This window comes from Pagrus pagrus (assembly GCF_965226575.1).
Source record: "Pagrus pagrus genome assembly, chromosome: 10".
Classification (NCBI taxonomy): Eukaryota; Metazoa; Chordata; class Actinopteri; order Spariformes; family Sparidae; genus Pagrus; species Pagrus pagrus.
Window position 1 is genome coordinate 3,088,718 of NC_140194.1, and position 15,883 is coordinate 3,104,600.

At 41.0% G+C, this 15,883-nt stretch overlaps 1 protein-coding gene and 1 pseudogene across 2 annotated transcripts; both read right to left on the minus strand.

The window, feature by feature from the left end:
- Positions 1-1,838: 1,838 nt before the first annotated feature.
- Positions 1,839-4,769, minus strand: LOC311263876 (zinc finger protein RFP-like; annotated as a pseudogene). The gene is made up of 2 exons (XR_014624900.1): positions 4,576-4,769; positions 1,839-4,285 (listed from the first exon to the last, which is right to left on the minus strand). The product of XR_014624900.1 is annotated as a zinc finger protein RFP-like (transcript).
- A 3,281-nt stretch (positions 4,770-8,050) lies between these two features.
- On the minus strand, positions 8,051-15,883 carry LOC311263174 (uncharacterized protein; the record flags this gene model as incomplete). Its single annotated transcript, XM_084363097.1, has 4 exons — positions 14,454-15,883; positions 11,916-12,034; positions 9,793-9,854; positions 8,051-9,661 (listed from the first exon to the last, which is right to left on the minus strand). Exons 1-4 carry the CDS (start codon positions 15,866-15,868, stop codon positions 8,051-8,053), a joined length of 3,207 nt encoding a protein of 1,068 aa, XP_084219223.1. The 5' UTR covers positions 15,869-15,883.

Genomic DNA, 15,883 nt, shown 5'->3' on the forward strand with positions numbered 1-15,883 from the left:
TGGTTTATCTCCAAATTGCAGTGAGGTGTGCAAAATGTCTCCAGATGATTCCAGCTCAGCTCCTCCAATCACTGACCTTTGACCTTCCTACTAACCTCTTAGCCTGTTAGCTCATCTTACTTTCACACCCATCACATTTTAACGTAACGTCCTTGCTCATAAGCCCAACACACGCTGCATACACCAACAGGTAAACTGTGACGTAGTTTTAAATGTATTCTGGTGTCACTGTGCACTCGTCCTTGCAATTGTAACTGGCATTTCTGATATTTCTGACAGCACTTGAATGCAGCATCAGCAGCCAATGAGCATCCGACAAAGAAGGGGGCTGGGACCACGGATGGATTAAATTCATCTTCTGAACCCAAACTTGTTCATCACGACCTCTCTGTCTGTAAACCCACCAACAACCATCAGAACCGACATCTGTGTGGGTTCGTCAAGAGCTGCGTCAAGCGTGCGTCATCTAGCGGGCAAATGGAACGTACAATGTTCTGTCTTCAAAATAAAAGCATGTAAAAGTATTAAATAAAGGAAAGAAAGAAACAGACTTTGATTGTTTGTTTTTTGTTTTTTTTATATCTTATGCTTCTTTATATTTATTAAAAAACAGACATAAAACACAACACATTGGCACAAACAAGTAAAATAAGACAACCAGACCATGTCAGGTTGATGGCATATGAAAACATAACACATATGAGGACAATTTATCAAGTAACATATTAATATAGTGCCCTGCTAATTTGTTTATATGGATTTTATTACATTTATTTCAGTTGGTAAAGTGTTCTGATGTGGGCCTATAAATGTAAATGCTGCTGACAATATTTTCCAAAATGTCTTACGTTTTGAAAGGCCCTTGAACGCCTCAGGTTTCTCTTTTTTGGGGTTCTCATTTGTTTGGACAGCTGTCAATCATGTTCTTTGTTATTGGGGATTAACCCGTCGGATCGTTGGAGGGGCGGGACTAGAGGGAAAGCGAGGGAAATGAGGAGAGAAGCGGAAAGACGTGAAGTCCGAGCAAACTTTCAAATAACTATGAAATATTATTTGCCGTTATCAACCGGGAGTTTATGCGGGTGTTTGCTTATTTTGTTAAGAGTGTAACCGAGCGTGTTGTAGAAGTGAGGGCTCGTTACTGGCGCAAGCTGAAGACCAAGATGGGACTGTTGCTAGCTGTTAGCATCGCCAGCTGCTAATCAGGAGACTCTGGGGGACAAGGTTGGACGTTGGATGTTGCCTGGTCCTCTGCAGGACGGAGGAGTCGGTGCAGGACCAAACCTTGGGACGGACTGGTCACGTCCCTGGTTTTGGAGAAATTGCTGGACTGCTTTTCCGTGGTTCGGGTGAGTATCCTGACCTGTGGTTTCAACATGGATTTCTAAATGAGCTCCAACATGCCGCCATCACTGGTACCAACTGTAACACTACACAAACCCCGGGTGTTACTGATTTAAAGGTTTCTAATGTGAGTGTATTTCTTGGTGGTGAGGTGATTCAAAACAAAGGAAAAATGTTTGAGCCACAAGGTTTAGACATTAAAACTGTTTATTGTTGCTAAATCCTTGTTTGAAGGTGTTTTTCATGCTTTTGATGTTTATATCGAATGAGAGCTATAGTTGCTGTTAAAGTAAACTACATGGGAAAATTAATGCTCATTAACAGTATAGTTGCAATTAATAAACTAACCAGGCCTCTCTGCAATTTAGCTAGAGTCATTTTCAATGTGTGTTAATTATTGTAAAACATCCCAAATTATCCATTTTAGTAGCTCTCACCAATTTGCTCCCATGCAGTCTGATACATATTAATGAAAATCATGAAACAGATTTGAGTCAGAGGGCCACATCAGGAAGTGGGAGTACTTTCTCAGCTCATGAAGGAACACTTTGTCCATCGTGTTGATAAAGAGGAAAAACATGTTTCTCCTCCTTTTCCTGTTAACCTTTCTCTCATGTGCTCTGATCAAAAGTTTACTTGCATATGATTTTATGTTTAAATCGGTGCATGTGAATGAAGGAGACGAGGACAGTGGTACCAAGAAAATTAGCCTGCAGGCCTACCTGAACACGGTTCAGGAAGCAGAATTGGATTAGGCTTCTATCCAAGAAATCACTAGAAAAGGGCCATCATACAAGTCTATATGCCACAGCGGGTTGAGACCTTTGTTGCGGTAATGTCTGCGTCTCAGATGCTGCGCCTGTCTGAGCTCCAAACTTTCTGTCGTATTGTGTCTTGTGATACAACATATCCCCTCTGAGTTGCACGCAGGTGTAACCGTCGATATCCTTGCATTTGTCCATTACCAGCAATTTCCGCTTGCATGAATGCAGCCACCTCTTCCATGCTTGTGTGTTTTTTCCTTCTGAGCAGACACAGTTTTCCGCACACTCTCTTCAAAGTCCTAATATTGACAACTATACTGTGTTTATGAGCTAAAAGAGAAATAATGTATTTGTTACTAAAGTACAGTTTCACCAGTTCATCCACACAAAGCATTTTGTTGAGGCAGTCATATTGATGTTTGATGTCGTCTCAAAAGGTCGACTTTAATCTTGAAGTGCATAATGAAAATGAAGGAAACTTTCTCCTGACATTTTTTTAGTTCATTACATCATACAAATCAGAGTGATACTGTGAGAAATGAAACAACAACAATAACAGATTAAAAAAAGAAGAAAAAATGCTTCATCAAAATCTGAAAAAACAACAATGTACAAACCAAATATAATCATTAAATATACATTTATTACATTAAATGATGTGAATCTTTCTGTAGAAAATCAAATGTTTGTTCTACTCAGTGTGATTGACAGGAGAGATGAACAGAGGGGCAGAGTTTTTACCACCATCATTAACACATGGACTGAAGTATGGTACTCATGGTAAGTACTCATTTTCATTCCTCAACAATATCGTCCAGTAACCATTCTGAGGAGTCGGTCTAATCTGTCCCTTCCTGTTGATCGACTCTCTGGCCACTCCTAAATCCCAGTCAGTCTTCCCTTTAACTTGAACCTCATAATAAAATCTTCCTGAAGAGAAACTCTGCTTTGCTAAGACACAGGGACAAGGATAAAATCTCTCTGGGTTGTCTGGGAGATTCTTCTTTACATCACCATGTTTAACTTGTTTCCCATCATCAGACAGGATGAGTTCAGGATGTGCTGTATCGGGATCGAGTGTCACATCCACTGCATACTGCTGGACCCTCTTCAGCTCGGCCTCAAACAGCTTCTTCATCTGTTTACTGAGCGTCTCCTCCAGCTGATTCACAGCTCTCCTCACAGTCCCCTCATATGAAGGTGGACGGACGCTGACTCCTGTCCAGTCCTTGGTGGGTGGAGCAACATTCAGTGATGGGGAGCTTTGGAGGAGGTGGAGGTGGTCTTCAGACTGTGAGAGCTGCTCCACCTCAGAGCTTCTCTTCTTCAGCTCAGAGATTTCCTGTGTCAGCTCTTTGATGAAGCCTTCAGCATGTTTCTCAGTTTTTCTCTGCTTCTCTTTGATGGTGTCGATAAGCAACAGACTCCTTCAGAGCGGTGAAGACCTGAACACCAGCTGCTATCTTTCTGTCTGCATCTTTCTTACTCAGCTCCACTGAGCGCTTCATCTCCTCAATCTTCAGTCGTCTCTTCTGGATCATCTGCTGAATTTCAGCGTCTGTCTTCCCCAGCTCGGCCTTCTTTCCTTCATGCTCTTCTTTCAGAGGAACAACATCATGTGTCTTGTGGTCTAAAACAGTGCAGAGCATGCAGACACACATCTGGTCGGTCTTACAGAACAGCTCCAGCAGTTTATCGTGCTTCGTACACATCCTGCCTTCCAGGTTCTCCACAGGGTCGATCAGCTGATGTCTTTTCAGGCCTGACATTGTCAGATGAGGCTCCAGGTGAGTCTCACAGTAGGAGGCCAGACACACCAGGCAGGACTTCAGGGCCTTCAGTTTGGTTCCAGTGCAGACGTCACAGGGAACTTCTCCTGGTTTGGAAACTTGTTGCTCTGAGCTGCTGCTGCTGGCTTTCTGTTGAGCTGACTGCCTGAACAGAGCAGCGATCTCAGAGATGAAAGTATTGACGTCCAGTTCAGGTCTGGTGTTGAAAACCTTTTTACAGTTGGGACACTGACACTTGTCATTTTTATCCCAGTGTATAGTGATGCAGGTTTTACAGAAGTTGTGTCCACATGATGTGGTGACTGGATCAGTGAACACATCCAGACAGATGGAGCACAGAACCTTATCTTCAGTCAGCAGACAGCTGGCAGCAGACATGTTTATAGTCTGAGGGGGAAAAGAAACCAAAAAATCATCATGAATGCTGTTGTTATGCTGCCACCACTCCGGGTTGACTTTGAGACCATCAATAAATTATTGTTGAAATGACACAATGCTGACGTTTTTCTCTTTTCCAATACCTTCATGTGGACTTTTGCATATAAGAGAAAATTTAGATTAAAGAATTTGACTTAATTGGCCTCATGTAGCATTATTGATGAAGATTATTGATTTCTTATGTGTAAATCAGTTTTGAAGAAATATTCAGTCAAGTCTGTATAGGTCAGGGTACTCACCAGTGTTTGCAGAGGTTCTGCTGGTTAGTTGAGAAAAACCTGATGGATTCAGTTGAAAACACAGAGACTCGTCTGGACTGCAGCTCTGCTGTCACTCTGACAAACTGTCACTTTCATTTCAGGAAATGTGATGCTGCAGTTTTTCTTCTTGTTGCTCCTCCTCTCAGTGAAGCTCTGTCAGTTTTAGTGACTCATGGTGAAACTTGTTGACAAAGTTTTTACTTTTTTGTTTCTTGGTCTTTTCTCAGCTCCTCCATTAGAGTAGTCGGCCTTGATTGATTTTCACCGCTGTGAAAATCCACAGTGTGTCTAAGAAAGCACAGAGGATTTATAATTATCACTTTTATTTCTATGCATGAATTTTAAAAATCTTGAGAGATTAAGAGTTTAATTATTAAACTCCTGCATTCATGTCATCTGTTTCAGTATCAGACTGGTGATGCAGTCATTTATGAAGAGGGCTGCTGTGAATTTATTGCAGTGTGTGTTAATGGTGTGTCTGTGTCAGTGTTTATTCTTGTTATTTTTACTGTGAATATTGTAGCTGAGATCAGGTCCTTACATTGTAAACTATGAAGTCCTGCCTGTCTCTGTCTTCTTCATTTTTCATTGTTGGAGGATTTTACAGGTGAAAACTTCAAACTCACTTTCGAGGCTCAAGTTGAGTCAAGTCTTTGTGGAGTTCAATCTGGAGTCCTCTTGTTTTTACGTCACTAAGACGTGTGTGTTAAAAGGTGAAAACATCTCAGACTGGGCAGAGAGTCAGCTGCTCACATATTAGACATAGATCATCTGTATGTGTTGGAAAGGCTGGCAGTGACACCTAGTGGACCAAAACAGGAGTTGCACAGAAACAGTGTTTTCTCACTCAGTCACTGCAGCAACAGAAGAGGAGTGGATGGTTCATAGACAGGTTTTTGTTTATTGTTGTGTGTTCATGAAAACATTGTGCTGAAGTTTTCCTCATTGAGAACATATTCTGTTTGTGGCGCAGTTTATTGCATTAACCATTTTTTTAAATTAATTTTAAAGACCCAGAAAGTTCATTTCACAACATTTACTTTTGAATTCTGAATTTCCATGAACCTCAAAGACTCTTCTAACCATGGATGAAAAGATATTCTGTCTGCTGCACTGGAAAAACTGTTTTAACCTGAAAATGTAATCATCAGATACAAGATATCAGTATATGATGAAAGATATTGATCATATTTTGTAGAAAGCAACACATTGATAGTTTGACTTTGTTTTACAAAGACATCAAGGACAAATGTCATTTCTGGTTATGTGGAAGAAGCAGTCACAAAATGAGAAAAAGGTTAATAACAAGTCAAAATCATCAGAGATCATCTAACCTGACTACAAAATGACAACAAAACAGTTGAGTGGTAGATGTACAGAAACATACTTACATCAGCAGGCTGTAACACTCCTTTTATAGACCCCACAACGATCCCACCATCAGTCTGAAGTTGATCTTTAAGCTTTTCACGTCAGCAGCCTGTATTTCTTCTTACTCACATGGGTCAAGGTAACAACAAATAAAGTCTGTGTAATATTGATCGCCAAATTTAACCTAAGACTCCCTATTAAGGTTGCATGAAGCACTACATATGGTGCCCCGTGTGAGTCAGGGTACTGTTGGCAATCGTTCATAATTGTGCAATATTGATTTCAGCATAATTTGGCCAGTGCTAATATTTGAGATTCACATCTTGAACCCTTTAGCCAAAAGTCTTAACATTTGACACCACTAGTCTACTACAGAAGCAGACGATTTCTACTTATAAACAATTGCATGGTGGTGAGAATTTATTTATCAATCAAATATAACCCATTTGATTAAGCAAAATCGTTTACGTTATTGAGACATTTGCTTTTGCCGCTGTTGATTCAAGTTGAAGGTGCTCTGTAGAAATTGTAAGAATTTCAGGTCAGCATTTGAATATCCAGTGCTGTGTGTCACGATGGAAAAATGACTGATGCTGATGTTTCTGTTTCAGCTGGCCTTAGATCTGAATACAATATAATAATATTGAGAACATTAAATGCACCATGCTGTCACTGTGGATTGGAAAGATTAGGGGTCATGTCATCAGACAACATGCTGGATTACCAGAAGTCCCTAAATGTGTGGAGATTTTTAAGATTATGTACAAAATGCATCTAATATTAGTGAAATTTAAAGCAGTTTTAAATTGCAAGATAACTCAACAACAGTGATTTTAGTTTATTTCTTGTTTAATGCAAAATGTGAACCTGCAAACAGCAAATCCAGATGTAGTGGAGTAAAAGTACAATATTTCCTCTCACAGTGGTGGAAAAGTCAAACAGCCTCCAGATACAGAAACATATGGCAAGTTAAGATTTGTGCTTTTGTATGTAAGTAAATGTACTTAGTTACTTCCTGTCTCTGACTGTAACATTTCAGTGTGTATCTGATCCAAACACTAAACAGTCTGTGATCCATCACAGCAACTAATCCCTCTGCACTTCACTGCTGTTCTCCAAAGTGTTGAGCAGCTTTTCTCTGTCTGAAACATTTCTCACAGATTACATTAGAGGGAGGACGATAAGAGTTTTGACCTGAGATGGAGAATCCTTCTGATTGGACCACAGCTGTACACTGTAGATTGTCACTTTTAATGCAAAACAAAGAAGAACTTGTCACTGACATCAGACAGAGTACTTGTACCAGTTAGATTTCATTGTTCTCCTGCCTTCATGTAATCTGCTTCAGCATCAGACTGTGTAGGTCTTTATTAAGAGCAGGTCCTCATGTGGCCACAGGCTGCAATTTGTTATGATCTCCACTAGAGGGCGACCTCACATCTCACTTATTCTCTACAAATCAGTTGGACAGGTTTAGTTCATATCAGCTGCTCAAACCTTGAATAACACAACATCATCTGACACTACAACCTGTCTCTAATGTGATCTGACCTGAGAACAGCTGATGGTGTTTTTAATCACATGATTTGGTCGTCATTAGAAACATCAGCTGCTGAAAACAATGAAAAACACATTTCTGATTAAGGCAGAAAAACATCTTTATTTTACTTTTCATCATTTTAAAAACAAAATGAGAGAAAATTAGATGACATTTGTCTTATCCATAAAATGTTCGTCAGCAATTTGTGCCAGTCTGCAACACGTCTTATATATACAATGATCAGACCATGAAAAGGTTTGAATTTGGCACCCAAATATTTAAAGAACTAGAAAAATTTTGTTTTTTTTAAAAAAATACTTTGTTTCTGAAGATTTAACAGTTCTTTACTATTTACTACATGAGATCATATCAATCAGAGCGATACTGTGACACATTAAACAAAATCATTGACAGAATAAAAGGTGAAAAAATGCTTCATCAGAATCTGAAACAACAACAATGTACAAACCAAATATAATCAGTAAATATACATTTATTACATTAAATGATGTGAATCTTTCTGTAGAAAATCAAATGTTTGTTCTACTCAGTGTGATTGACAGGAGAGATGATCAGAGGGGCAGAGTTTTCACCACCAGCATTAGGACATGGACTGAAGTATGGGTAGAGTTTCTGAGTGAAGCAGCAGCCAGTAAAGGAGTAGATAAGAGCTGCAGCATCAACGTCATAAAAGGAGACCAGACCCTCCTCATAATCCACAAACACTCCCACCTTCTCAGGCTGACACTTCAGAGAGAGACTGACTGAAGGGCGAGCAGGAGCATAATATTTATTTTCATTCCTCAAACCTATCGTCCAATAGCCATCCTGAGGAGTCACTGTGATTCTTCCCTTCCTGTTGATCGACTCTCTGACCACTCCTAAAGTCCACTCAGTCTTCCCTTTAACCTGAACCTCATAATAAAATCTTCCTGAAGAAAAACTCTGCTTGGCTAAGACATTAGGACAAGTATCAAATCTCTCTGGGTTGTCTGGTAGATTCTTCTTTACATCACCGTGTTTAACTTGTTTTACATCATCAGACAGGATGAGTTTGGGATGTGCTGTATCAGGATCGAGTGTCACATCCACTGCATACTGCTGGACCCTCTTCAGCTCAGCCTCAAACAGCTTCTTCATCTGTTTACTGAGCGTCTCCTCCAGCTGATTCACAGCTCTCACCACAGTCCCCTCATATGAAGGTGGACGGACGCTGACTTCTGTGCAGTCCTTGGTGGGTGGAGCAGTGTTCAGTGATGGGAAGCTTTGGAGGAGGTGGAGGTGGTCTTCAGACTGTGAGAGCTGCTCCACCTCAGAGCTTCTCTTCTTCAGCTCAGAGATTTCCTGTTCCAGCTCTCTGATGAAGCCTTCAGCCTGTTTCTCTGTCTCTCTCTGCTTCTCTTTGATGGTCTCGATGAGCTCGGCCTGGCTTCTCTCAACAGACTCCTTCAGAGCGGTGAAGACCTGAACACCAGCTGCTATCTCTCTGTCTGCATCTTTCTCACTGAGCTCCACTGAGCGCTTCATCTCCTGAATCTTCAGTCGTCTCTTCTGGATCATCTGCTGAATTTCAGCGTCTCTCTTCTCTACATCATGTGTCTTATGGTCTAAAACAGTGCAGAGCATGCAGACACACATCTGGTCGGTCTTACAGAACAGCTCCAGCAGTTTATCGTGCTTCGTACACATCCTGCCTTCCAGGTTCTCCACAGGGTCGATCAGCTGATGTCTTTTCAGGCCTGACTTTGTCAGATGAGGCTCCAAGTGAGTCTCACAGTAGGAGGCCAGACACACCAGGCAGGACTTCAGGGCCTTCAGTTTGGTTCCAGTGCAGACGTCACAGGGAACTTCTCCTGGTTTGGAAACTTGTTGCTCTGAGCTGCTGCTGCTGGCTTTCTGTTGAGCTGACTGTCTGAACTGAGCAGCCATCTCAGAGATGAACGTGTTGACCTGCAGCTTCGGTCTGGTGTCGTAAACCTCTTTACAGTTGGGACACTGACATGGGACATTTTTATCCCAGTGTATAGTGATGCAGGTTTTACAGAAGTTGTGTCCACATGGTATGGCGACTGGATCAGTGAACACATCCAGACAGATGGAGCACAGAAACTGATCTTCAGTCAGCAGACAGCTGGCAGCAGACATGTTTACAGTCTGCGGATGAAAAGTGAGAAAAAGAAAACTGTAGTTAGATATCTCTCGATTAAGTGTTGATTAAACTATTACTCCTGTAATATAAGGAGTCATGATGAGCTGTGTTGGGTAAAAATGTGCCCTGGATTCACCTCTGAGTGCAACTTCCTGTCTGAGTACAGCTCAGGTTTTGTGTTACAGGTAATACCGGTTTCTGAAACGCAGTAAATATTATCAGCTGTACAAAGACACAGAGCAGATACAGTAAAGTTGAAAGGACAGGGTTATAAGTTCAAGGTTTCTTACTTCAGTGTTTAACAGCTATATAAGTTGTAAAACAGCCATTTTGTGCCTTTTGAAGGCAATAAAACACACTGTCAGATAACACCTGACACTGCTCTGAGCTAGGCTAGCTAGCCTTTAGCAGACTAGTTTATCTGTGTTTGAGTTTGTTATGGTTGGATTGAGCTGCTGTGCTTTACAGTAAAGGTGTGTGGTACAACAAACTCAATTAATATCAGGTATCAAGCACGATGTTTTAATATCAGGAGTCAGATCAGTCAAAGTGGGTAGATTAGCTTAAGCTAAAGCTAGCTGTGACTGTATCCTATCTAACTGTATCCAGAGTTCAGTCACTGTGGTTTGACTTTGACCTGTTTTGTAGTTCTGACTAAATGTACATGTTGAAATTGTCCGTGTACTCACCAGTGTTTGTCAGAGACTCTGCTGTTGTGTTGACAAAGTTTTCTTCAGACAGAAACACAGAGACTCGTCTGGACTGCAGCTCTGCTGTCACTCAAACTTTCACTTTCATTTCAGGACATGTGGCTTGAAGTGTTTTCTCTCTCAGCTGCTCCTCCTCTCAGTGCAGCTCTGTGCTTTTATTGCCTCACTGTGAAATAACCTCCACACAGATTTGAAACAAGTTGACTTTTAGTTTATTCCTCTTTATTCCACAATGGAAGTATACAGCAGCCAACAGAACATATAATTACAAATAGACAAACAAGGAAAACACAGGGGATTTATAATTAGCACTGTTACTCCACTAGAGGGCGACTTACTATGAAATCTAACTGGTACAAGCCCTCTGTCTGATGTCAGTGACAAGTTTGTGTGTGTTTTAGCTCAATCTAAAAGCAGCTTATTCTACTTAAGAACATTTTTAGACTTAGACTAGAGTTTGAAATGTTGTTTTTTTCAGTCCTTTAAAAAAATATATGTTTGCAAATGAACCAACCTTTTGGCCTTGTTCTAGCTCTGTATTGATCTGGGTCCATCAATGTGTTAGTGTAGTTCGATGCATGTTTTACTACAAGACGATACACGTACAGGTCAAATAATAATAGACTCACATATTCCCATTTAGGAAATATTAAAAAGAGAGGAAATTCCTGCTCACAGAGTTTGTGCCATGATGGTTTATCTCCAAATTGCAGTGAGGTGTGCAAACTGTCTCCAGATGATTCCAGCTCAGCTCCTCTAATCACTGACCTTTGACCTTCCTACTAACCTCTTAGCCTGTTAGCTCATCTTACTTTCACACCAATCACATTTTAACGTAACGTCCTTGCTCATAAGCCCAACACACGCTGCATACACCAACAGGTAAACTGTGACGGGTGATTGGATGTTTTAAATGTATTCTGGTGTCACTGTGCACTCGTCCTTGCAATTGTAACTGGCATTTTCTGATATTTCTGACAGCACTTGAATGCAGCATCAGCAGCCAATGAGCATCCGACAAAGAAGGGGTCTGGGACCACGGATGGATTAAATTCATCTTCTGAACCCAAACTTGCTCATCACGACTTCTCTGTCTGTAAACCCACCAACAACCATCAGAACCGACATCTGTGTGGGTTCGTCAAGAGCTGCGTCAAGCGTGCGTCATCTAGCGGACAACCGGAACGTACAATGTTCTGTCTTCAAAATAAAAGCATGTAAAAGTATTAAATAAAGGAATGAAAGAAACAGACTTTGATTGTTTTTTTTGTTTTTTTTTTATATCTTATGCTTCTTTATATTTATTAAAAAACAGACATAAAACACAACACATTGGCACAAACAAGTAAAATAAGACAACCAGACCATGTCAGGTTGATGGCATATGAAAACATAACACATATGAGGACAATTTATCAAGTAGCATATTAATATAGTGCCCTGCTAATTTGTTTATATGGATTTATTACATTTATTTCAGTTGGCAAAGTGTTCTGATGTGGGCCTATAAATGTAAATGCTGCTGACAATACTTTCCAAAATGTCTTACGTTTTGAAAGGCCCTTGAACGCCTCAGGTTTCTCTTTTTGGGGTTCTAATTTGTTTGGACAGCTGTCAATCATTTTCTCTGTTATTGGGATTAACCTGTCGGATGTTGGAGGGGCGGGACTAGAGGGAAAGCGAGGGAAATGAGGAGAGAAGCGGAAAGACGTGAAGTCCGAGCAAACTTTCAAATAACTATGAAATATTATTTACCGTTATCAACCGGGAGTTTGTGCTAGTGTTTACTTATTTTGTTAAGTGTAACCGAGCGTGTTGTAGAAGTGAGGGCTCGTTACTGGCGCAATAAGACGACCACGGCGGGTCTGTTGCTAGCTGTTAGCATCACCGGCTGCTAATCAGGAGACTCTGCAGATGAGGTTGGTGCTGCTGCAGGACTGAGGAGTCCGTGCAGGACCAAGCATCGGGATATGACCGAGCCTCGGGAAGGGTCTCTAGTCATGTCACTGGTATTGGAGGAAATTGCTGGACTGCTTTTCCGTGGTTCGGGTGAGTATCCTGACCTGTGGTTTCAACATGGATTTCTATATGAGCTCCAACATGCCGCCATCACTGGTACCAACTGAAACACTACAGAAACCCCGGGGTGTTACTGATTTAAAGGTTTCTAATGTGAGTCTATTTCTTGGTGGTGAGGTGATTCAAAACAAAGGAAAAACATATGAGCCACAAGGTTTAGACATTAAAACTGTTTATTGTTGCTAAATCCTTGTTTGAAGGTGTTTTTCATGCTTTTGATGTTTATATTGAATGAGAGCTATAGTTGCTGTTAAAGTAAACTGCATGGGAAAATTAATGCTCATTAACAGTATAGTTGCAATGAATAAACTAACCAGGCCTCTCTGCAATTTAGCTAGAGTCATTTTCAATGTGTGTTAATTATTGTAAAACATCCCAAATTATTAATTTTAGTAGCTCTCACCAATTTGCTCCCATGCAGTCTGATACATATTAATGAAAATCATGAAACAGATTTGAGTCAGAGGGCCACATCAGGAAGTGGGAGAACTTTCTCAGCTTATGAAGGAACACTTTGTCCACCGTGTTGATAAAGAGGAAACACATGTTATCTCCTCCTTTTCCTGTTAACCTTTCTCTCATGTACTCTGATCAAATGTTTACTTGCGTACGATTTTATGTTTAAATCGGTGCATGTGAATGAGGGAGAGGAGGACAGTGGTACCAAGAAAATTAGCTTGCAGGCCTACCTGAACACGGTTCAGGAAGCAGAATTGGATTAGGCTTCTATCCAAGAAATCAGCAGAAAAGTGCCATCATACGAGTCTATATGCCACAGCGGGTTGGGATCTTTGTTGCGGTAATGTCTGCGTCTCAGATGCCACACCTGTCTGAGCTCCAAACTTTCTGTCGTATTGTGTCTTGTGATACAACATATCCCCTCTGAGTTGCACGCAGGTGTAACCGTCGATATCCTTGCATTTGTCCATTACCAGCATCTTCAGCTTGTACGAATGCAGTCACCTCTTCAACACTTGTGTGGTTTTTCCATCTAAGCAGACAGTTTTTAGCACACTCTCTTCAAAGTCCTAATATTGACAACGACACTGTGTTTATGAGCTAAAAGAGAAATAATTTCTTTGTTACTAAAGTACAGTTTCACCATTTCATCTACACAAGTCATTTTGTTGAGGCAGTCATGTTGCTGTTTGATGTCGTCTCAAAAGGTCGACTTTAATCTTAAAATGTCAACTTTAATCTTGAAGTGCATAATGAAAATTAAAAAAACTTCTTCCTGACACTTTTTTTCTCATCCCTGGCCCTAATACTCTTCTGTATGCTTCAGCATCAGATTGTGTAGGTCTTTATTAAGAGCAGGTCCTCATGTGGCCACAGGCTGCAGTTTGTTATGAGCTCCACTAGAGGGCGACCTCACATCTCACTTATTCTCCACAAACCAGCTGGACAGGTTTAGTTCATATCAGCTGCTCAAACCTTCAATAACACAACATCATCTTACACTACAACCTGTCTCTAATGTGATCTGACCTGAGAACAGCTGATGGTGTTTTTAATCACATGATTTGGTCGTCATTAGAAACATCAGCTGCTGAAAACAATGAAAAACACATTTCTGATTGAGGCAGAAAAACATCTTTATTTTACTTTTCATTATTTTAAAAACAAAATGACAGAAAAATAAATTACATTTGTCTTATCCATAAAATGTTCTTCAGCAATTTGTGTCAGTATGCAACACTTCTTATATATACAATGATCAGACCATGAAAAGGTTTGAATTTGGCACCCAAATATTTAAGGAACAGAAAATGATTATTATTTTTGAATACTTTGTTTCTGATGATTTAACAGCTCTTAGAAAAATAAAGTTCATTACATCAAATCAATCAGAGTGATACTGTGACACATTAAACAAAAACATTAACAGAGAAAAATGCTTAATCAGAATCTGAAAAAACAACGTACAAACCAAATATAATCAGTAAACATACATTTATTACATTAAATGATGTGAATCTTTCTGTAGAAAATCAAATGTTTGTTCTACTCAGTGTGATTGACAGGAGAGATGATCAGAGGGGCAGAGTTTTTACCACCATCATTAAGACCAGGACAGAAGAGTGGGTAGAGTTTCTGAGTGAAGCAGCAGCCAGTAAAGGAGTAGATAAGAGCTGCAGCATCAACGTCATAAAAGGAGACCAGACCCTCCTCATAATCCACAAACACCCCCACCTTCTCAGGCTGACACTTCAGAGAGAGACGGACTGAAGGGTCAGCATTAGCTTTGTACTCATTTTTATTCCTCAACCATATCGTCCAGTAACCATCCCGAGGAGACAGTCTGATTTTTCCCTTCCTGTTGATCGACTGTCTGACCACTCCTAAATCCCAGTCAGTCTTCCCTTTAACCTGAACCTCATGATAAAATCTTCCTGAAGAGAAACTCTGCTTTGCTAAGACATTAGGACATTTATCAAATCTCTCTGGGTTGTCTGGAAGTTTCGTCTTTACATCACCATGTTTAACTTGTTTTCCATCATCAGACAGGATGAGATCAGGATGTGCTGTATCAGGATCGAGTGTCACATCCACTGCATACTGCTGGACCCTCTTCAGCTCAGGCAGCTTCTTCATCTGTTCACTGAGCGTCTCCTCCAGCTGATTCACAGCTCTCCTCACAGTCTCCTTATATGAAGGTCGACGGATGCTGACTCCTGTCCAGTCCTTGGTGGGTGGAGCAGTGTTCAGAGATGGGAAACTTTGGAGGAGGTGGAGGTGGTCTTCAGACTGTGAGAGCTTCTTCACCTCAGAGCTTCTCTTCTGCAGCTCAGAGATTTCCTGTTCCAGCTCTTTGATCAAGCCTTCAGCCTGTTTCGCTGTCTCTCTCTGCTCCTCTTTGATGGTGTCCATGAGCTCGGCCTGGCTTCTCTCAACAGACTCCTTCATAGCGTTGAAGACCTGAACACCAGCTGCTATCTCTCTTTCTGCATCTTTCTTACTGAGCTCCACTGAACAATTCATCTCCTGAAGCTTCAGTTGTCTCTTCTGGATCATCTGCTGAATTTCAGCGTCTGTCTTCCCCAGCTCAGCCTTCTTTCCTTTATATTCTTTTTTCAGACGAACAACATCGTGTGTCTTGTGGTCTGAAACACTGCAGACTTTGCAGACACACATCTGGTCGGTCTTACAGAACAGCTTTAGCAGTTTATCGTGCTTCGTACACATCCTGCCTACCAGGTTCACAGGTTCCATCAGTGAATGTCTTTTCAGATGTTTAGCTGTCAGATGAGGCTCCAGGTGAGTCTCACAGTAGGAGGCCAGACACACCCGGCAGGACTTCAGGGCCTTCAGTTTGGTTCCAGTGCAGACGTCACAGGGAACTTCTCCTGGTTTGGAAACTTGTTGCTCTGAGCTGCTGCTGCTGGCTTTCTGTTGAGCTGACTGTCTGAACTGAGCAGCCATCTCAGAGATGAACGT